The sequence below is a fragment of the Lupinus angustifolius genome, chromosome LG02, assembly GCF_001865875.1.
Source record: "Lupinus angustifolius cultivar Tanjil chromosome LG02, LupAngTanjil_v1.0, whole genome shotgun sequence".
Lineage (NCBI taxonomy): Eukaryota > Viridiplantae > Streptophyta > Magnoliopsida > Fabales > Fabaceae > Lupinus > Lupinus angustifolius.
The window spans coordinates 24,016,415-24,038,509 of NC_032010.1; the positions used below are offsets into that span (position 1 = coordinate 24,016,415).

At 33.1% G+C, this 22,095-nt stretch overlaps 5 protein-coding genes across 8 annotated transcripts; 3 read left to right on the forward strand and 2 right to left on the reverse strand.

The window, feature by feature from the left end:
• LOC109342073 lies at positions 448-8,812 on the forward strand. Of its 3 annotated transcripts, XM_019580067.1 has the most exons (15): positions 448-782; positions 944-1,029; positions 2,769-2,800; positions 2,867-2,969; positions 3,328-3,425; positions 3,669-3,862; positions 3,993-4,171; positions 4,819-5,163; positions 5,246-5,310; positions 5,573-5,621; positions 5,732-5,885; positions 6,726-6,810; positions 6,896-6,965; positions 7,772-7,912; positions 8,322-8,812. In XM_019580067.1, exons 1-15 carry the CDS (start codon positions 686-688, stop codon positions 8,643-8,645), a joined length of 2,022 nt encoding a protein of 673 aa, XP_019435612.1. In that variant the 5' UTR covers positions 448-685; the 3' UTR covers positions 8,646-8,812. The 3 variants fall into 3 exon arrangements, with proteins under 3 accessions (XP_019435612.1, XP_019435610.1, XP_019435613.1); XM_019580065.1 differs by having other exon boundaries at positions 2,769-2,969; XM_019580068.1 differs by lacking the exons at positions 448-782; positions 944-1,029 and adding an exon at positions 2,196-2,310 and having other exon boundaries at positions 2,769-2,969; positions 8,322-8,645.
• LOC109342074 lies at positions 8,971-9,858 on the reverse strand. Its single transcript, XM_019580069.1, has 2 exons — positions 9,485-9,858; positions 8,971-9,349 (listed from the first exon to the last, which is right to left on the reverse strand). Exons 1-2 carry the CDS (start codon positions 9,721-9,723, stop codon positions 9,232-9,234), a joined length of 357 nt encoding a protein of 118 aa, XP_019435614.1. The 5' UTR covers positions 9,724-9,858; the 3' UTR covers positions 8,971-9,231.
• LOC109342075 (dihydrolipoyllysine-residue succinyltransferase component of 2-oxoglutarate dehydrogenase complex 2, mitochondrial-like) lies at positions 11,812-18,931 on the forward strand. 2 transcript variants are annotated; one of them, XM_019580070.1, is made up of 15 exons: positions 11,812-11,928; positions 12,228-12,315; positions 12,436-12,513; positions 13,792-13,849; positions 14,142-14,169; positions 15,030-15,091; positions 15,730-15,804; positions 15,910-15,965; positions 16,067-16,111; positions 16,233-16,493; positions 16,586-16,680; positions 17,305-17,395; positions 17,471-17,581; positions 17,883-18,077; positions 18,445-18,931. In XM_019580070.1, exons 2-15 carry the CDS (start codon positions 12,265-12,267, stop codon positions 18,634-18,636), a joined length of 1,398 nt encoding a protein of 465 aa, XP_019435615.1. In that variant the 5' UTR covers positions 11,812-11,928; positions 12,228-12,264; the 3' UTR covers positions 18,637-18,931. The 2 variants fall into 2 exon arrangements, with proteins under 2 accessions (XP_019435615.1, XP_019435616.1); XM_019580071.1 differs by having other exon boundaries at positions 11,822-11,930; positions 12,224-12,315.
• On the forward strand, positions 19,180-20,676 carry LOC109342077. The gene is made up of 2 exons (XM_019580073.1): positions 19,180-19,664; positions 20,452-20,676. Exons 1-2 carry the CDS (start codon positions 19,379-19,381, stop codon positions 20,613-20,615), a joined length of 450 nt encoding a protein of 149 aa, XP_019435618.1. The 5' UTR covers positions 19,180-19,378; the 3' UTR covers positions 20,616-20,676.
• On the reverse strand, positions 20,911-21,756 carry LOC109342076 (stigma-specific STIG1-like protein 4). Its single transcript, XM_019580072.1, has one exon. It carries the CDS (start codon positions 21,717-21,719, stop codon positions 21,177-21,179), a length of 543 nt encoding a protein of 180 aa, XP_019435617.1. The 5' UTR covers positions 21,720-21,756; the 3' UTR covers positions 20,911-21,176.

Genomic DNA, 22,095 nt, shown 5'->3' on the forward strand with positions numbered 1-22,095 from the left:
GTTTATTCACAACAGAATATAAACAAAAAAAAAACGATTTCTAAATTATTTCGGTAAATAACCGGTAACCTACCACGGACATAGGGTGCATACTGCATACTCAACTACTTACTATAAAAATCCGATTTCCAAATTAAATTAACAGTAATGCTCAACACATATTATAAAAACAGAAGAAGATATATACATTAATATTGTAGGAGTTTTTTAATCATTATTATATTATTATCGTTTTTAATTATGTTTAACTTTTCAGAAAAAATAATTTAAATAAAGGTAGACAATACACTAATTATACACAATTATTTGGAGTGTCAATGCATTAATATTACACTCGTCAAGAGAAAAAAGAGAATATAAAAAATTGGCAGATTATGCATTTTAAATATACATGAATGCAAGTTTTTGCCACGGAGAGTGGACTCGCCACGAATTTCCTTAGCAGTAACGAAATCAAAGCCGGCGATTATTATTTAATGCATTTGTCCTGAACCCACTGATTCGAATCATTATTTTAAATTTTAATAAACAAATTCAGCATTGTTTATAAGAACCTTCATTAGCATCAAATTGTTCTTCATTTTCTGATTCCGTATTTTGTGTTCCTTTGAGTTCTCTTCATCACTGATTATAGATTCTGTGTGAGTGGTTATTAGCCTTAACGTGCGCACCATAGGCGTAGAAAATGGCGGAAGCGCCCACAAATTCTATTATGTGGAAAGCGAAGAGCGCCTTTCATTCCGCAGCTTCAAAAGCGGAACGTGTTTACAAATCTAATCAAGGTTCTGATACGATCTTTCGTTTTCTATTTTTAATTTTTCCATTTTTCATTTTTAAATATGAATTGATGCGTTTTTTTTATATCTTGTTTTGGATTTTATTGTGTTTATTTGAGAATGAGCATTGACTATTTGTGACTCAATTTGTTTGTTCATTTGTGAAGATCGTGAGAACAATAAGGAATTGAAGAATAACGGGATCACGCAACCGGAACAACTTGATTCTTCTCACAACCATAACTTTTCTAAGGTAATGAAATGGATATGAACTATGATACTGGCTTTTAGTGATTGTTATTTGTTCAATGCTCTATGACTGTTTTTGAAATTGAACATGCAAGAAGGGTGGTATAATTATCTATAATCATCTAGATTCATATAATTCATTCATTTTAGGGATGAAAACCGGACGGAACTAGCACACTTAATGCTTCCCTGTATCCATACTATTTATGGGTACCTACATGAGTCGGGTATTTGTGGGTCATGTTTTTAAGTTTAAATATATATTTGTAATAATCAATATATATATAAAATAATTATTACATAAATAATAAAGTTTATATATATATATATATTAAATTTATCATATATTTTAATAACTAAAAGTTATTAAAAAGTAATATTAAAATAGATAATATATAATTATAAAATAACAAAAAGTGTAATATATATATAAATTACTTAATTAAAAAATGAATTTATAAATATACGTTTTACAGGTGGGACGAGTCCCACAATATCCATTATGGGTATTTTTAATGGGTATCCATGTGGCGAGTATTTTTACCATCCCTAATCCATTTTAGTCACTAAACATAAAAAATAATTTTAATAATGACTATATTTTAATTTATCTATTATATATAATGAACATCACTTATGCGTTTGATTTGCATTTATATTTTTTGAAAAAGTGTTTTGTTTTTTTGAAAAGGTGACGTTGGATTCGATTTTTATAAAATAAAAATAAATGAATTGAATATTCATCATCAACGGATTGAAGTACATTCATTAAGATTCAAATATGGATTAACCCCTTGTTTAACCCATAGTTACATGGCCCGAGGTACAACAGATTTCGTAGGCAATACTTACGGTAAATGATAGAATGGTTGCCTATAAAGCTTGCATTAATTATTATAGGAAAAGTGTAAAAAGTCATGACATGCGACTCCTCTGGTCCCATGAATGAATTTACTGAGCCACCCTTCAAGCTTAAATACCTTTAACAATATTTTATTCCTCAACATGGAGTCTGCGACTCGAACCCATGACCTCTGGGCTTATAGTCAATGTCTCATTGATTCCACTGAGTCACTACCATTAAGCTACTACTGTTTAAGCTTGAAGGTTGACACGTTCAATAAATTCATGGTTCAAAAAGGACAACCGTGTCTATAAAGCTCCCAATATGCGCAGGGTATAGGAAAGGTAGGAAAATTTGGGTGAGTGATATACAGAAGAAAAAATCATGTTGAATTTAACAAGGGAGAAAAGAAAACATTCTCCCCCAATTTGTTGTGTTGAGGTGTGGTATGCAAATTCAATGAATTGCATTTTGATTATGAAAGTGTATTTCTTAGATTCTAATTGAAGTTCAATAAGGGAAGGGAAATTTAGATTAGGTTACTGAGATTGGATGTGTCAAACTTCATTATCTGTTGAAGCTAATGAATTCTGTTTCCCATTTAATCCATTCCCTCATGTCTTTCCTGAGAATTAAGTTGGCTTCCACATAAAGCATGAAGTATGTCCAAAATTTTCCAAAATAATAGTTGTTAGAAAACTTGCTGTAGTTCTCTGATTTCCTCATTTACAAGTTGCAACTATCCAAAATCCAAAGCATTTAGATTAAAGCTGATTACTTTGTTTTTATTTATGTTTGTTATCTTCGGATACTGGTTTGAAAAGGTTTATTATGTACTCACGTAGTTGGTGGTAATTACTAATTACTCAACAATTGATTTTTGTTATGGGATGGTGCAGCTTCGCAGTGAACTGAAGTACATAAAGTGGAGTTCTCCACATACAGGAATAAAGCAGGATTGGCAAGCTAGAATTAAGAACATCCAGATAGGGAGAAAAGAAGTCAAAGATACAGATAAAGTTGGGGAGACAAACATGGCAATTCCATTTTATGATGAAAACTTGTTCATGCTGAATATGAAAAGTGATCTTGAGGCCAAGGTAAGAAGATTCGAAACGTTTAACTCATGGATTCATCTTCCAATTATGTGCAGAAAATTGAAGTTTCTAAACCAGACAGTTATGCCAGGGCCTTACAAAATCTTATAATGTATTTTGACTCTGAACATTTTGTTTTCAAAATAGTATCTGTCAGACTATGTCATCACTTACACAAGTTACACTAGTAAGCTAATTTTATAAGATAGGATCATATGACTTCGTGACATGCTTGTGATGAGTTTAGCAATGTATGCTTATTAATTCATTGAAAATACTATTTAGATTTTCTCATTGATTTCACAATTCAATTATAAAGATTGATTGCTTTAATGATGTTTAAGTATAAATTTTGACTTAGGCTTCAGAAGCAATTCCCTCAGTTGAACGCTTAACTGCTGCAACTAAAGACCCCATTCCTCCATCATCAGTACTGAAGCAATTGGCTATTGCTGTTGAGTAAGTTGCACTTCGTTTGGCGTTCTTTTTCCTTTTGTTTCCCCCTTTTCCTGCCACTTTTATGATCCATTTTAAAGTTCTTTGTTGTTGCACTCTATATAAGTTATTTTGGCACTGTCAGCTGTTGGATGCAATTTTTTTTAATCCAAAGACATAATACTCTTGCTTCTGTCATTTAGAGAGATTTTTCAGCTTAACAATACAACTAGCCCCTTTCTTAAATTTTTTGGACCTTTTGAATAGGGCTGGAAGTAAAAAAAAGTCCATGAAAGATTTTATAGCTTCATCAGGAAGTTCTTCTCCTGCCATGGAGAGGGCTGCCTCAACTCTTTCTGCAGTAATGGCTTTAGTGTTGCGTGAAAAGGAGGACAAACTAACCTCTGACTTTAGTAGCAATGAGAGAGTTTTGCATCTGATTAGTTCTCTGTTTGATCCAGGTATATGAATTGTAGGTGGCTTGCTGATTATGTAATTACATCAGTTAACCTTTTTATGTGTATTTTTTTATTACTCATTATCCTGGGATGATGTTTCACTTTCATTGTAATATTTGCAAGATATTCCCAGAGGGAGATTTTCTCAAAAGGAAGATCAACTCTGATCCTGAAGATCCTTCTATAGCATTTTTGCCAAGAGATATTCATGGTGCTCCTCCTGAAAGCCTTGTTGTTAAGCTAGCTGAAGTTATTGGAAGCTTCAAGACTGTTCGTAAGATGGCACTTTTCTGGCACAGAGTTATTGTTGAAGTATGTTTAAATTGATAAAAATTCTAACATAACATAAAAAGTTCATTATTAACCTAGAACTCTAGATATAATTTACACTCTTGATCATATTTCCTTGAGATATGAGCTATTGTCCGAAGTTACTGTCACTATCTAACTTATCGAGTGCGTTTTATTTGAATAATATACTTAACCAAAATAAATAATTATACAAGATAGACATGATGCCATATTGAGATAATTAGTTTTTTGACTTTTTCTGTTTTAACTTTTTTTGTACTTACTTTTTATATCTAAGATTTTTTTCTTATTGGGGATGGGGATACCCCCTTTTGGTCTTATGAAGTTCTCACTGAGCCATTTTTACCTTTCCAATTGGAAATTAAATAAAAAGAGCAAATGAGATAGCAAAGTCATATGCTATGTTATTGGGAAGTCTGAGATGCTTCTAAAAAAACTCATTCCTCTGAATCCTGGGAAGTTGTTTACCTTTTTCTAATTATAAAAATTTGAATCCACTTGTCCACAAAAGGAAGGAAAGATGTCCTGTATGAATTTCCAGTTTATAATTTTTAACTTGAATTGAAGTAGGATTTCATAATGCTCCTTTATTTTATTTCGTTATGACCAGTTGAAAAAGAGTACTTTGTTTTTATTTATTTATGCAGCTAAGAAAGCTTTGGTCTGAAGAACAACAATTACCTGGAGTCCCTCGGGATGCGATCCCAGATCTCAAGTCATGTCTTCTATACCAACAGTTTCAAGTAATTAATTGTTGCATTTCTCGGAAAAGGCTCCACATTATTGCAACCGAATCTCTAGAGTGTATGATGAAGGAAGCAAACTCAACTATAAAACACTCAGCTAAATATAATGATGGAAGTCCTGAAAGCCCTGTTCTATATGCTAGATTAAGTACCGGGGAGCTTGTTCTTCGAATTGGTGCAGATTGCCCGGCTGGAGATCTGACACTGTTGGAAACTGGCGAGCCTGTGTACTCTCCTTTCACCCAGGTTTGGTAGATATTTGTGCTATACAATTAGTACTGCTTAAACTTGATCCTATAATTGAGACCTTTGTAATTGCTTCATGTAGGAAGGGCCTCTACTTACAGAAGATCTAATCAGAGAACACGAGGAGTTTGTGCTGAGGACAGGGAGGTCCGTACACCTACTGACCTATACATGTCTACTTTCATACGTTTTAGCAATAATTCCTATAAGTTGAATTGATGGACCATCTGATCAAATGAAAATTTGCTATGTTATTTTGTAATAAATTGATGACCATGCATCTATTTCTCATGTGACTAACCTGCAAAAGCTAGCTTCATTTCACTGCAGATTTGCATCTATTATGTAATAGCTTATGGTTAGTATCAGTTAGAATTGATTGATTACTTTCCTTTCCTTTTATGGTCAGTGTTGGTGCTGGGTGCTCTCAACTCCTCTCCGATATGCAGGCTTTCAAGGTCAGGAATAGGATCTTCCTTGAAGATAATTTTTTTGCTGATATTCTGAATGCCTCTAACTATTTGTTTGTGTCTGAAGTTCTGTTTGTTATTTTGTTATCATACTTTAGGCTGCAAATCCTGGATGTATTTTGGAGGATTTTGTAAGGTGGCACTCTCCTCCTGATTGGTCAGAAAATGAAGCAATTACTGAGGATAGTGATGCTTTCTATGGTGGTGAGTTATCTACAAGAGGTCAGCTAAGTCTGCGAATGCGAAAGGAAGGTATACTAATAGTCTTCTCTGTCTCAAATTATTACTGAAGTTATACTGCAATACAATATTGAGGCCTTTGTTATGCCAATGGACCATCAGCATTTGATAAAATTGTGATTTCTTTGCTTACAACAAAAATACTTTGTTCACTGTATCTTGTTGCCATTTTCAAAAAAATGTTTGTAATATGCTTATAAGTTTTGTCATCATTTATGTGTATGCTATGGATTTGATTGTCAAAGAGGCTGTATTATGGTGAGTTTTGTGAATATGTGAAGTTCACACTTTGTATGGTAGAAGTTGTTTAGTGCATGCCTTATGCAAGAACTTCTGCGATAAACTGCACAGTGCTGAGTTCAGATTGTCAGACAGTAGAATTATAATTTTTTGAACTATGTAATGATAATTTTCATCAAGAATCAATTGGTGCAGCGTCATCTACCCTCCCAAAATCCCACCATGTATGAGCTTCATATTTTGGGCCACCCTTATGAATCAATTGGTGTCAGCATAAGATATAACAACAACAAAGCCTTCATCTCACTAGGTGGTGGTGTCCACATAAGATCTCCAGGTTTAATATTCCTAACTGCCTTGGGAAAACCATTGAGTTGGAAGTGTTGAGATCTTATAACTCAGTCTTTATGAATATAAGATATATATACATAATGCCTAAATCGAATGTCACATATCTGGTTAAATATATGCAGATAAGTTACTGTTGAGTCCTGAGTTTTGTCTTTGTTTCATTAAACATATTCTGTAAGAAACATGGCAATGTTGAGCACTTGTTTTCTTATGAAGTCATATCATAAAGCTTACCTGAATTCCATGACATGCTGATGGTAGGTAATTTGTGGCGTCAATTGTGGGAAACTTCTAAACCAGTACCTGCTGTTAAACAGGCACCTCTATTTGATGAGGATTTGGCTGTGTAAGTCTATATAATAATTTTGTGGTAATTTACCTTTTCGTCTTAAAGCCATCTCATTTGTATGGTGTTTGACATTTGTTTGTAGGGAGGGTATTCTCAATGCATTTGAGGACATCCATCCTTTAGAGCTTTTTGGGCAGTTGTTTGTTTCTTTAGTAAGTTCTTTACTTTTCTCTGTCACACTGCTTACTTTTGTAATGCATAATAGTTGTCATCTTTCATCACCACCACAATGAATCTTAGCACTCATGTTTGCGTGCCTCTTTTTTATTTTATTTACGTTTAAATTATGTTTCCTGCATCTTTATATTGTTTGGTGATTGTACTGAAGTGGATTGTACATAATGTAGGCTTGACTTTATGAGGTGCTAGTTAATAGCTAAATATTTTGATGGTAATGCAAGGCATAGGCGAGAATATATTGCTATCTAGGCATTTATCTGAGTTTAGAACAGTAAGACTAGCAATCTAGCATGTCATTTGAGTGTGTCCCTATGTCCATTCACAAAACCTCCCTATAGCTTTAGATCAACATGTTATCCACTGGGGTCAATGTACTGAGGGAGTAAATACAATATCAAATGCAGTTACCCTTTTCCTAATCAACAAATGTAGAGAAAAATGTTTTGGATTGAAATATGATTGAAGATGAATGGTCTTGGCCATTCAAGTTTGTGATTATTGAAGCATTTGCTCTTTTATATCATCAGTTTTTGCTAAAAGAATTATAATTTTTCTTAACTTGTAATCTTTTTCAGATTTTATAAACATGTCCTAAGGGTATGGGATCAAGAATTGGACTAATATATGATCCTCTAAACATATAATCATGTAAAGCTTGATAGAAGTTCAGCATTCACTAGATTTTGTAGATAGCTGGCTGTAAAAAAGTTTCTATACTTATCAACAATTGTACCATTTTATGCCTTTCTAATCATAATCTTTGATCTTAATTGTACAGCTTGGTTTAGGATTTACAATTGCTGAACCTATGCTTTTGGGCAACAATGACTTGTCAAAGTTGTTCTACGACTGCAAAGAGTATGTAGTTGCCACATGTCAAAGCAGCAACTGGTGCGAGAAAGTCTATGACCTTGTTCAGGTGGGTACTTCTAAACTATAAGTGACTAACTCATGATGTTGTATAGTAGCTACCCATAAATAAAAGGACACCTTAATGAAAAGACGAATATGTAACCCAGTGGAGTGAACTCAAAATCCTTGCTTTATCCACATCTTGAGAAAAAAAGGAATTCTCCAAAAAATTCAAATCGTGAAACTTATATCCTGTGCTTAAACCAAGCTTACCTTCTGCAACTGATTAATTCACCTCTCTGAAGTCTTCAGGCTCATTTTGCCAGACAACTCCACCTGTGAAAGAAAAATAATTCCTCTGGATATGTAAACTGATAATGATACTAATTACTAGGTGTTGGTGGTTTCTGTCTGTTACTATTTCATACTATAGTGATATCAATCAATAGATAATTGAAATGTCTCATCATGTGCAGGTATATGAAACAGTGGAGACAATTTTACTGAATCCTGAGGAATCACTAAAGATGATAAAGCAAACAGAAGAAGCAACCATGACTACTGGAGAACCAAAAGGCCGATTCAAGAGGCTCGGCCTTATATTTGGTGGCAAAGATATGCTATGGAGAAATCCTGTATCAAATGATCAGATAAATGATGAAGAAAAGTCAATTAGGCAATCTTTGTCTAAATTCTTTGATGGGAAGTCATCTCTATTTTCAAAGAATCCTCGTAAGTCTGGATGCCCATCTCCTTCTGAGAAACCTCCTTCTCTCCTAACTGATTGGACAATGGTTTAGACAAATTTCAGCCCCACCCTATTTATATATGATTAGGAACAGTTTTTTGGGGGACCCCCCTCCCTTCCCCCTTTAAGTGGATAACTGTAAATTTTCTTTGTTTTTCCAAAACTTCAATGTTGAATTCTGTTCCAAAATTTAATGAATACTTTATATTTCTTTGATCAGGAGGAATGAAGATATAGCTTTTGCCCCTACTCTAGTTGAGCACATAAGTGTTTTTTTTAATAATTTTTGTTCTCTCTGATCGCCTTTAAACATGTGCATTAGTGATTTGGGCATCAAATTGAGCACATGAGTAGCTTCTTACTTCCCCCACCAAATCTAGAGCAGGAACAATTTGGTTTCGTGAGATTATAGTTGCTTCGGAGTCTAAAAGAGAGTAGTAATACAGTGTTAATTAGCAACACAATTACACAAATGATTCTGAAGATATGGTTTTATCATCCAAGTACAAAGATATTCATACAACCATGCAGTAGATAGTGGTGCATTGTTAGACCTGACCTCATTTCTCGCATTTAATTAATCATGTTTCTTCATTTGCCACCTTGCCTTGAGCCCTTAATTACTATGCTGTGCCTGTCTACTTATCTTCTGCATCAACCTTCTGTTCTTCATTTTGTTTATCAAATCCGAAATACTTGGTGATAAACTCTGGAAAAACGAAATTCGCTAAGAAATACACCGACAGAAGCAGAGCGCTGCAATGTAAAATGAAAACGTGAGGACTTTCCGAAATTCGAAGACTCAAGGATGAGCCCAAAACAGTCTTGCTTAAGTTTGTTATATTGAGCATGAACTATCAAATGATGAATAAGGATAAGGAAGAAGCAGACCTTATTGGGAGAAAGGCCGAAAGGTCACTAGAATAGGGTGGGGAAGTAGCAGCAACAACAATGGAATCAGGAAGTGCCTTAGTCCTTAATGATTGAAAGTGGTGGCTATGTGGAATAGTCATGCTAGGTTCACTGCTAGAAAGCCATAATTTTTTGGTGGTCTGCACTATATGATGTTGCTGCTGTTTGAGTTTTGCATGCATGGGAAGTAATGAAGAGTGGAGCTGAAGGCACTTCATTGGAAAATCCTTTGTTGGAAGTTTAGCGTGTGCTTGTTCACTGTGGAAAACTCTTCTTCTTAGGAATGATAGTTTTGGTTCTGTGGTCACCAACTTTGCTTAGGATAACGTTTTAGAATCTAGGTTGGGATATTTTTAAGGTCACACTGTCCCACTTATTATAAATTTTACATAGGACATAGCAAAATTATACATAGCATAAACTTAAGAATGTAATATATATGGATTAAAAGTGTAAAGATTTATACAACGATGCAACGATGCAGTGACAATATAAAAATCTCTTACACTTTCATAGTATGCATCATTTTCTTTCTAGACTTAAGAGTGTATTATATATGCACTAGTATTGTAAAGATTTATGCACCATATGTGCATTATCTATTATTCATTTGTATTATTTTTACTTAAGAGTTAGTTGATGATGATTAAATATGAATGTTGAAATAAATACATCACTCTTTGTTTTTATTTTTGTCAGCAATCGTAATTTTTTTTATAGATAAGAATTTGAAGACATTTTCTTAGTAAATTAACCCTTAACTTTCATGCTTTTTAACCAAGAAATTAGGTAAATAAAAATCTTAAACTTAGTAAAAAGCAGCGTACAGTGTTGATGAATTTTATTTTTACAGTTCTGGAATTGTTAAGCATATTACAAATTTTATGATGGATAAATATCGTAAGATATTTGATTCTAAGTCATGTCACTATGTAAAAAAAATAATATTGTAGAACCAAAAGGCTAGGAAGATGCATGTATAATGTTTAATGAGGCATCACAACATGGTGAGTCCTTCCTAGGTTCATTGGAAGTGTTTCTGTTGTGATTTTCGAGCTAAAACTTTAGGGTTTGTTTGACAGTTGTATTTTGGAGGGGAAAGAAAGAAAAATTTGAAAGTCATCTCAAAATATATTTCATAGCTCTCAAACATTTTTTTCTTTTTTTTCTCTTCCAAAATCCAACTGTCAAATAAGCCAGTAGGAAAGGAAAGTCCTAAATGGAGGTCTCCCAAGAGAATTAGGATTCATTAATTAAAATTGAATGGACTATCTAATCATTATTATGGAAATATTTGACACAATCAAGAATATATTGAGTAACACATTAAAAAAATAATTTATATCTTTTTATAATTAAATTTGACTATTTTCGCACATTTTAGGAAATTGTTTACAAGTTAATTAGTTGGTTTGACTTAATAAAAAATATATAAGTAATTAGCATGTAATACATATGAAATTCTTTTCAATTAGAAGTAATATTGAAAAGAGAATAAAGTATTTCTTTATAGATAGTCAATATTAAAGTATGAAATATGTATTGTTTTGTTTAATTTTAGAAATATTTTTGTTATTGATTAAATATGATGGATGTCATAATTTTAGTGGTTGGAGAAGATAATTTACTCGGAGATGTTTAATTCTCTATGAAAAATATTCTAAATACAGTGAAGTTTATTTATATTTGAAACATGAAATATTGATATTTTCTACTTATAATTTAGGCAACTGAGGGTTCATTAAAGAAAATATTTTGTATAAAATAAAATAAAAACATTTCATTATTTCCAAATGCAATATTTCAGATACGTGTATCAAGAAACAGATTTTTAGAAGAAATTAATTCATTCCATACCTTTGGACTTTGGTTATAAAAAAGAGAAAAATACATATACCAATATTTTTTTATACTATTATCAGTGGATCATTGTTTTCAATAATTATTGGTTCTTCAAACAAACGAATCCAAATGAAACGTGAAAGATGGAATAAGAGTGTATACATCAATGCATATATATCATCTATAAGAAAATATGATCACTTATAAAAATATAATCATCATCGTAATAAATAATAACCACTATCATGATATAATTTTATATTCAAAATTTATTTTTTGTAACATCTTTTGTTACTAACTATTATAAACTTCCGCACATTAGTTACATTGCTTTCATTTTTATGTTTATATGTCATTAATCTTCTAAATATTATTTTTTATTTATATTTTCACTATGTGTTGAATATAGTGCATTTTTTACATTTAAATTGTTTTTTTAAATATATTAGAAAAAATATGAATGCAAGTAAAACATAGAAGATAGGAGGAAACGCATAATATTCTGTTGTCTTGTTCATATATAATCTCCGTGGCGGCGATCTTCTCTTTTTCCACCAACGCTCTCTGTGTTCCGATTTCAGGCGAGTTTCCTTTCAATCTCTCTCTCTCTTATTCCTCACAAAATCGACTTATTATTATCATTTTCCATCAAAGATTCTCAAACCACAAAACTGTTAAAATCTGCATATATAGCAGCTGAAACAGGAAATATACATCATCATAATATGCATATTATTGCGTAATAATAACGTTTTTGGAGCCAATTGGATCGAAGATGTTATCTATGCATGCATCTTGTGTAGTTTCTGTTTCACACTGATGTGATGATTGATTTCTCATTTTGTAATCTTGTTGAAATTGTTGTTATTTGTTAAATTAGGGTTTCAAGTTAGAAAGAAGAACATAACAACATAATTATGTTTGGTGTCATAAGGCGTAGGGTTGGTTCTGGTAGCCCATCTCCTTTGGTGAGAACAACTCTCTCTTACTATTCCTTTTATCATCAGATTTCATTTTTGTGAATGTTTGTGTGATTCTATTGATTGAAGTTTAAGTGAATTCTGTTTCCTTTTCTGCTTTTGCTTCAGTTTCTAGGTCAGTCAGTGCAGAAATTCAGGTCTGGCCCGTCAGTTACTGCAAGAGTTTCTTCTATTGTGGAAAAACAGGTAATTTTCTAAATTTTATGTATATAACTCCCCTATTATGTTTTTTTATTACTGTAAAGTATAGATGGTTACTCAAGTGTTATTTTGGGATGTGTTTAATGCACAATCTGCATAAACTTGTATCATTTGAATACAGCAACAAAGCAGCAGTAATCCCACTAGGTGGGTCTGCAACATGGCCAAACAATGCCACAGTGATCTATTATAAATTACATTTATTGACAAAAAAGTTATCTCTAAATCCTTAGTCCTTTATATGAGTTTTCTTGACCTCTTTTGTCTCTAATTGACCCACTCTCCTTGTTGGGACTTCTACTAGTCTCCTCCACACTTGTCCAAACTACTTAAAGCGAGATTATATCATATTTTCTATAAATGGTGGTACATAATTTTCTCCGCAGTATCTTGTCTAGTGTGACCACTCATCTAACGCAAAACTTTCATCTTCCTACATTGAATTTATTCTCATGTTGACATTTTATTGCTTTTATTCAGTGCCATACGATAATGTGGGCCTTTGTGGTAAAGTTTTCCCTTAAGTGTGACCAACACCTTATCAAATAATATATAAGACCTGAATGTCTAATTATCGGTTCATTGTTTTTTACTACCATATTCACTCCTTAATCATGTGAAATAATTATAATCAGTTTTGATAATGCCTATGTTTTATGTTCTGATTTTCGTTTGAATAATGCCTATGTTTTATGTTCTGATTTTCGTTTGAATAATGCCTGTGTTTTATGTTTCTGATTCTTCAAAGATTTGAAAATAAGTGAGTAATCATTGTTTCTATTAATGACTGGTTCTCTTCTGCGTTTTTCAAGTTTTGTTCAGAATGTGATTGGCACTTGGAGGATTGTTCAACTCCTACTTGATAATTGATGTCTAACTTTATCATTGTGCTGCCTGCTTTTTTATTCATCAGACTGTTTAGCTTATAGATTACAGAATGTAAATTTCTTGGAACTGCCTTATTTAGTTTGTAGGATGTCTTACTATCACAGCATCACTGTTATTTAGTCATACTATCTTCTCTTTTCTCTATTGAATTCTTCATGATCTAATGAAGTATTTCTTGGAACTATTAGACTACATGATTATATCATTTATCTTTCTTTGATAAAGTGTATCCCTCATACACTTTCTTACATCGAGGGATTATGGCCTCCTTTTCTTGCCATCATCACCTGCAGTCTTCATTGTTTAGAAGTTTAGGATTACTTATTAATCATATCCTTAGAAAGTTCTTACAACTATTTTTTTTATGTTTACCAGATTGCATTTCATTCAGGAGAATGTGGAAATGTCCGGAGCTTGTGTCATATATCACCTGGTAATTTTTGGTACACACACATGCGTTAGATGATATTAACTTGAGAATAAGCGAATTAGGGGTGGATTATGTGCCTTGACACTTGATGAACGATGGAAGATTCTATGTATAATTGGGCCAGACAGTCAGCATTTACAAAGGATATACAATCCTAATAAAATGAAACAATAAATCATAAGATTTCTCCTAATTGATTCCTTCATACATACATGATATACTACCATATATATACAGAATATTCCAACAAACTTAAATGATTTTTGTGACTTATGCATCAATTTTAATCCTGCAGGGCCCTGCATTAATTCAAAGTCTATAAGGTTAGTGACACCACTTATTACTTGTAGGCTTCAACTATTGCTTTAAGATTCTTTCTAGTTTTTGAATAATGGTTGGCACTTGGCTCAGAACCAGAAAAACTGTGTTCGCTGTGCACCTGTAGGTCTATTCACATATTTAAAATTGACTGAAATCTTAAAACATAAGAAATAAGATCCAGCTCTCCAACCAGCACTTAAAATGTTAGAATTAGGTTTGTTGTTTGACAGCATTCTTATGTTTTAAATAGAGAGTTAGATGAAAACAAATAATTTGTACACATTATCTGTTCCCTAAGCAAACAGGATTTTCAGGGGGTAAAAACAAAGGAAAAATGGTCATAAAGCGTTATTGCAAGAAAATAAAAGTATGAAATTGTTTAAAAGCTGAATACACTGAATTTTTCCAGCAATAAATTTAGTTTTTGTTTATCTTCCTTACCTTGTTGGTTTTAGTTGAGTTTAAGTATTCATCTTCATATAAAATTCAAATATATAAATTTCGTGGTGTTATTAAGGGCATTGGATGTCCTAGAGACATAAGTCTAACTGACATTGTTGTTAGGCAAAAAATAACGAAAAAGCGATGCATTTTTTGTAATCTTATAGTTTAATTTGTACTCAACAAAATTCAGTTGCCGAACTTTTCTCATGGTGTTTGGGGTGTTAAATTGACAGATCTACTTGGTTATTTCATGCTTTCACCTCTGTTTTTTGTTTGTGCAAATATAGTTATCTAAAATTAAGGTTTATGCCGATTCTGCTATTCCGAATCATTAATTACTAACCAGTGAGTGGCAGAGTGAAAGGTTGTCTTGTCACTGTCTCTTACTGTCACCAGTACTGTTCTGATTCTTATATAGGGAAGTTTTTCGTCAAGAGGCTACCATGCAAACATGGAGGCGTCCATTTTCTTCAGACAGTGGTGAGATATTGATGTGCCTCTTAGTTTTCTGTCATTTAAGTTACTTCTGTATTCATAGGTTCCTTTATTATGAAGGATAATGAATAACTGCATGCTGTCATGGTTATTATTAGAGGAATAACTACTAATTTTTTTAAGGAGGAATATTTCACAAAATCCATGGTTACTTTAACTATTGCATCTGTGTTATTTATGAATTTTTAGCTACTGCATAACTAATTTATTGTTATAATAGAATATATTGCTTGTAATTTTTGTTTGTAAAGATATAGCCTCTTGTAAGATTCGCTATGGTATTATAGTAAGTGGCAATCCTTGGATCATTGGTATGGTCTTGGTTTTGTAGTGTTATGTACAAACTAATGACTACATATTACAATTTAGAAGCCCTGTTCTATTTTCTATGCATTTTAACCTTTGGGCTTATTTGTAGGAATATGGTGAATGTTCTAAAATGCAGTTTCATTTATTACCTAGAGTCTAGGACCTAATTTGTCTTTCTGTGAAGGATAAGATTCAATTAATGCGGATTTTCATGTGTCTGACCTTTATGTTGTTTAGCCTGTTTAATTTTGGCTTTTGATTTTTAATATTTTAAAAATGGCAAGTGTTATTTATCTTTTATATTTGTGACAAAGGAGATTCGGTTGATGTTGTGGTCCCTCCATTGGCTGAGTCTATTTCTGATGGAACTCTGGCGAAATTTTTGAAGAGTATGTCATCTACTTGTATATGTTTTAGCTTTCATCTACTTGCATTATCATTTCAAATAATTTGTGATTGACTTTCACGTGTTTTGTTTTGATGCATGGGAGCAGGGCCAGGTGACAGGGTTAATATTGATGAACCAATAGCTCAAATTGAAACAGATAAGGTGCTATTTTTGTACCACGAAAAATATTTTTGAAGGATTGAAGGTTATAAGTGTATCGAATTCCTAATCAATTAATGCTACATATTTTATTCCTTTGTTAGGTGACAATTGATGTTTCTAGCCCTGAGTCAGGTGTGATTCTGAAGGTACTGTCTAAAAGGTTCAAAATATTTCTACTTGCCCTAAATCAACCAGAAAAATTGTACAAAGTATTATTTTTTATTTTATTTTAAGCTTAGTGTGTGTGGTCTATTTATTAATTTACAGCTTCTAGTCAATGAAGGGGATACTGTTGAGCCAGGTAACAAGATAGCAATCATTTCAAGGTCTGCTGATGCTACAACTCACGTTGCACCATCTGAGACTACACCTGAGAAAGCTGCTCCTCAGCCAACCCAAAAGATTAGTGAAGAGAAGAAAGCATCAAAAGCTGAAACGTCTCCTGTTACAGAGAAGCCCAAGGCACCTCCTGCTCCACAGAGCTCTCACTCTGAGCCACAGCTCCCCCCTAAGGAAAGAGAAAGACGAGTGAGTCATTGTGTGTTTGTGATTGTTATACCTACCTGATATCTGTTTAGCAGTCATGAAAGTTGTCTTGATGTCTGTCTTCATTATCAAAGGTTCCTATGACAAGGCTTCGGAAACGGGTTGCCACAAGGTTGAAAGATTCCCAAAACACATTTGCTCTGCTGACAACATTCAACGAAGTTGATATGTAAGTTTTATTTTTTGACAAATTGCAAAAAAAGCTTTGAGTATTTCTCGGCTTTAGGATTTTTACATGTGCATATAAATATTCCCTATGACACGTTTGATATGTGAGCATGGTCTTGGAACACAAGTCTAAATTTAATGTAGTCCATGACCCAAGGTCTGTCTACTATACTTATGATGCATGAAAAAGTCATGTCATTTATGTTGATGTTCCTGATTGTTTTGTTAGTAAGTGTGCATTTCTTATTTTTTGTTGATTAGACTAGCGGTGAGACATTGGCACACATGCATGTTTAGGTTGTTATCGTTTTCCCTTTATTTTTAAAATTAATACTTATTTCTAACTTGATGGTATTTTACATTAACTGGTCACTTTGTAAGTTTCTATGTGATGGCACCAGTATCATGAGATTTGCGTTAATGACAGCACCATTAGATTAACTGGCTATCAATTAAATTTGTAAAAACAGTGAAGGAAGTTCAGTTCTTATGTATGCTTAGCATAGTAAAAAGGTTGACACCATTTGTTTAAATATCAATTACTAAAACTGTATTTCTTGTCACGGTCCTATATAGTGGATTACCATTGTCATTCTCTCCCTGATTGTTCTGCTCGTAATGATAGGACTAATTTGATGAAGCTCCGTGCTGATTATAAGGATGCTTTTGTTGAAAAGCATGGAGTCAAATTGGGGCTTATGTCTGGGTTTATCAAAGTATGTTTTTGAACTACTGAAGTATATGGGGCTTTTTATTTTAATTTCCTCATGTACTTATATGGTCTGTCTTAGGCTGCTGTCAATGCGCTCCAGTATCAGCCAATTGTAAATGCCGTCATTGATGGGGATGATATTATATACAGAGATTACATTGATATCAGCGTGGCTGTTGGTACTTCAAAGGTCTTTACCAGTCACCTTAACCTTATTTACTTTATGTTATTATATGTAGAGGAATCTTTGGGATGTGTTATTATACATTCGGTGAAACTAGACCACCGTTTCTGGTTGACCTCAGTCAATTGCATTGTCTTGGTTTGTCAGCAGAAGTGGTAGTTTAATGTTTGGACCAAGGAGCAATTTTTTACATATAATAAAAATCAGAGCTAATCAACTTATACATATGGTTCTTTGCTATTAAAATTATAATCAACTTTTTTTTTGTTGGAACTGCAATGAACATTACTCTTTCTTGCTTTTACAGGGCCTTGTGGTGCCAGTTATACGCAATGCCGATACCATGAACTTTGCGGAAATAGAAAAGCAGATCAATACTTATGCAAAGAAGGCAACTAATGGAACTTTATCAATTGATGAGATGGCTGGAGGCACTCTTACAATATCCAATGGTGGCGTTTATGGGAGTCTTTTGAGTACCCCTATTATCAACCCCCCTCAGGTTAGGAAGCACTCCTACAATGTTTTTATTTCCATTCTATTTTGTTTTTTAAAACTGTCACAATGGTAAGGGTATTTGCCTTGTGATCTAGATGGCTTCTTTACTTCTATCTTTCATGCATTGTGTATCATATCATCATGACGGAAACTAATTTTATCACAAGTAACTCTTCAAAATGCAATTTACTTTCACAGTGGGATAAGTATAATTCAAAATATCAAGCCCCTACTATTCTGACATTCCTTGCCAGTTGTGAAATTTTGATAACTTTTTTATTTTAATTTATTATTATGCCTAACAATTATGAGCAATTTGTGCCTTAAAATATAAAACGAAAATGTCATGCTGTTGTTATTGTTTTTGGCAGTCGGCAATCTTGGGTATGCATTCGATAGTGAGCCGGCCAATGGTTGTTGGAGGAAATGTTGTGCCAAGGCCAATGATGTATGTTGCTCTAACATATGATCATAGAATTATTGATGGAAGAGAGGCAGTGTTTTTTTTACGGCGCATCAAAGATGTTGTTGAGGATCCACGCAGGCTTCTGCTAGACATATGAACTGCACCTCAACTTCATTGGAGTACATTAAACTTCTTAAAATTCAAATGACTATAATGGATACCCTTATGTTTGGGTCTTGAATCATGATTTATAATTTATGATGAGCAAACTCTTTAGGATCATACACCAATTTCTATCTGATGTTAATTCAGCATGTTTAAGTTTTTTCTTCACCTCTCATTTAATATGAAGAGGGTTACAGTTTTTTGGTTCATAAATTGTATGAAACTATTATGAACCATATCGTGGGGATTGCCCCTCAAGTAATAATATGATTGATTTCATAGCACTATATGCTGATATTGTTTTCTTGGCAACAGCTTCTTCGCTTGCAAGTATAAGAAAGTGTACCTCTTCCTCCTTAGATTCTATTACGTGAGAGCGTGCGGTAAACCATTCTTTTGTATATGCTTGCAAGTATAAGAAAGTGTACCTCTTCCTCCTTAGATTCTATTACGAGGGAGCGTGAGGTAAACCATCCTTTTGTATATGCTATGATATTATTGTTTTATTCTCATCAAGGATGTTGCCATTGATTCCTCATGTTTAAAGTTATTCTATACCTCCTATGATCATGGAAAGAATGGAATAATTCCTTGTCTAGTCTTTCAAGTTTCCAAAAGCAGCTTACACTTTATAAACACAGTACTAAAAATGAAAAGAAAAAAAGAGCTAGATTTTTACCCAGGCTTCTGATTTTTACCTTCACCACACAAATCAAAATTCAAGTTCAGGAAAGATGATACATGTTTTATTTTCACTTGTGATGATGGAAATGGCATTCATCTTGGTCCTATCTTTTGCAAATCCAATAAGGACATTGGTGGTTAAGGGGCTAGATATTTTGAAGCAAGGAAGGGGTCCATTAGTCACAAAAACTGTAGCAGCAACCATGTTTGTGGTCTTTGGCTCCACTGTTTATACTATAACCAGAATTCAAAAGCGTTCAAAGGATGCTGGTGGCATGGTTAATCCAACTGATGAGGTTGTAATGGCACATCGTTTATTGGAAGCATCTCTAATGGGTAATTCCTTTGAAAAGTTCCTTAGTTGCTTCCAATATATACCATGCATTACTATTTTCTGTCTTGTCAATAAGTAAAAGTATATTTACCATTTTTTAACCATATCAACTTAGTTAACCCAATCCATCCTTATTACTTATCAGTTATGTCATCAAGTTAATATTATATTGCACTTTAACTTAAATAAATACTATATATACATTTTTTTGTACTACCAAGGTATCTTTCACCCTTTTAATTTAAGTAACGAACTAATCTATTTTAAAGTGAGTCACTACTCATGCCAACAAGTATTATTTTTAGGAATTGAACTCTTATCTTTTTATCAAACTAATATTTTCCCCCAAAAAACATGAGTAATTACTCAAAGCTACAATATCATGAGTATATATATATGCATTGTTATTCTAGGGTTGTTGACATACAGAAAAGATATATGCCCACCAACAAAATAATATTAATTTGTTTGAATTGTTTATTAGTCAGTCTTGATCAATTCAGGGAACTTATTCAAATCAGACTACAAAATGAATGTTATCAATGAGATTTACGATGAGCATTTCCCTCAACTATTTTGTAGAATGTGGATTAGTCGTTTCACTTTTTGTGTTTCATTGTATCATAATCCAATGAAAAATTGCTACATATTTAAAAATAAGAATAAAAAATAGAAAATAACATGTTATTTGGTGGGATATAATTGGCGTGAGATATGAGACAGAAAGTTCTTATGACAGACCTATTATATACATTGCATAACAAGCATTTCAAATGTGATAAATGGCAGGATTCTCTCTATTCCTTGGAATGGTGATAGACAGGCAACACTCCTATATTAGAGAAATTATTTCACTGAGGAAGAAATTAGAAACAACAAAGAAACTGAACCACAATAATGAACAGAAAAAGAGAAGAGTGGAAGAGGAAACTGAGAAGACAAAGGTTATGTAAATAGAATGTGTTATGTGAGACAAAATTAACACAGCCAACGCAGCAACTCCAAAACTGAAGAGAAAAAAAACAGGACCTAGCATGTCCTCTTATGAATGTACATTGTTCACAATTGAAATTTGAAGATGTGTTTTTAGTCCAAAATCTATTTGATATTTGATTTTACATATCATGAGATTTTTTTGGTAAAATATATTTTATGCTAGATATATGTGAATGATTGACCTTACTAGTTGGTTAATCTTAAAAATACTATTAACTATTCAACCATTATTTAGCAACACATTAACAAGAATGATATACAAAGTCTTGTTCAATCTCACATGAACTTCATATAACACAGCAATACTTTTATATAATATTAGAATCCATCAAACAGCATACAATATCCAAATGAAAACAGCAACCTCCAAAGTTCTTAACCAAGACTACAACAATACACTCATACCAACATACTTTTGAACATGAAAAGTTGAAACCATAAACATATAGAAAAACAAAGTACTTGACACCAAGGATAGACATATAGTATAACTATAGATATAATCATATTAAAATTTACTACTCCATTATTGCAGGTGCATCATTAGGGTATTGGTGGTTCAGTGATTGTGCTGCATTTTGGTCTGGCATTGAAGTTGGTGGTTCAGTAAGTGGTGGCGGCATTGGATATGGATCCTGAACACCACCACACAAACCAAATAAACATAACCTCCCAATGGGGCATACCCTTCCACATCTACCACAGTTCAAAGGGTTGATGTTTGTATTGATGCACAAACGGTTGCAGCATTTGTAATTAAAGCTGCATCGAATCCCGCATAAGCCACAGTTTGCTGTGTCTGAAGTCACATCAACACAACTGTTTCCACAACATAGAGACCTTGGTGGAAATTCTCCAAAGCTACATGCAAATGGTCTATTCCTGCATGTCACTGGTGGTTCTTGGTCCACAGCAGCATCATTAGCAGCAACAACTTCATTCATCTCTGAGATATTAATGGCATAATCATGCACTAATATATTGCCCTCTATTTTCATGATCATTACCAAAAGTAGCAGAAGCAATGTCACAAATGCTGAAGATTGTGCTAGTAGTGTCATCTTGAAGAATTGTTGTGTACTTGTGTGAATAAGGGTAGGGCTTGAAAGGTATATAAATAGGTTTATTATGTAACTTTTGTAACAACCTTGTTGTTAAAGGGACATGTTTTTCTTACATGCATGGATGGTAAACGTGACCTCATGCTAATGCTATGGGTGGTGAACATTGTTTTAGGATTTTACTATAATTTAACTAACATTATGTGTTGTCTAGTAGTAATAGCTTAACACTTTTGTGTTGATGAAGCCTCAAATAAAGATTACGCAATTTAGGTCCTGAGTTTATGATAAAGTTGGCATTATGCATGCTCATCATGAAACTCCAAGACATGAACACGTTAAATGGGATAGTAATTCACATGAAAATGGCAATGCC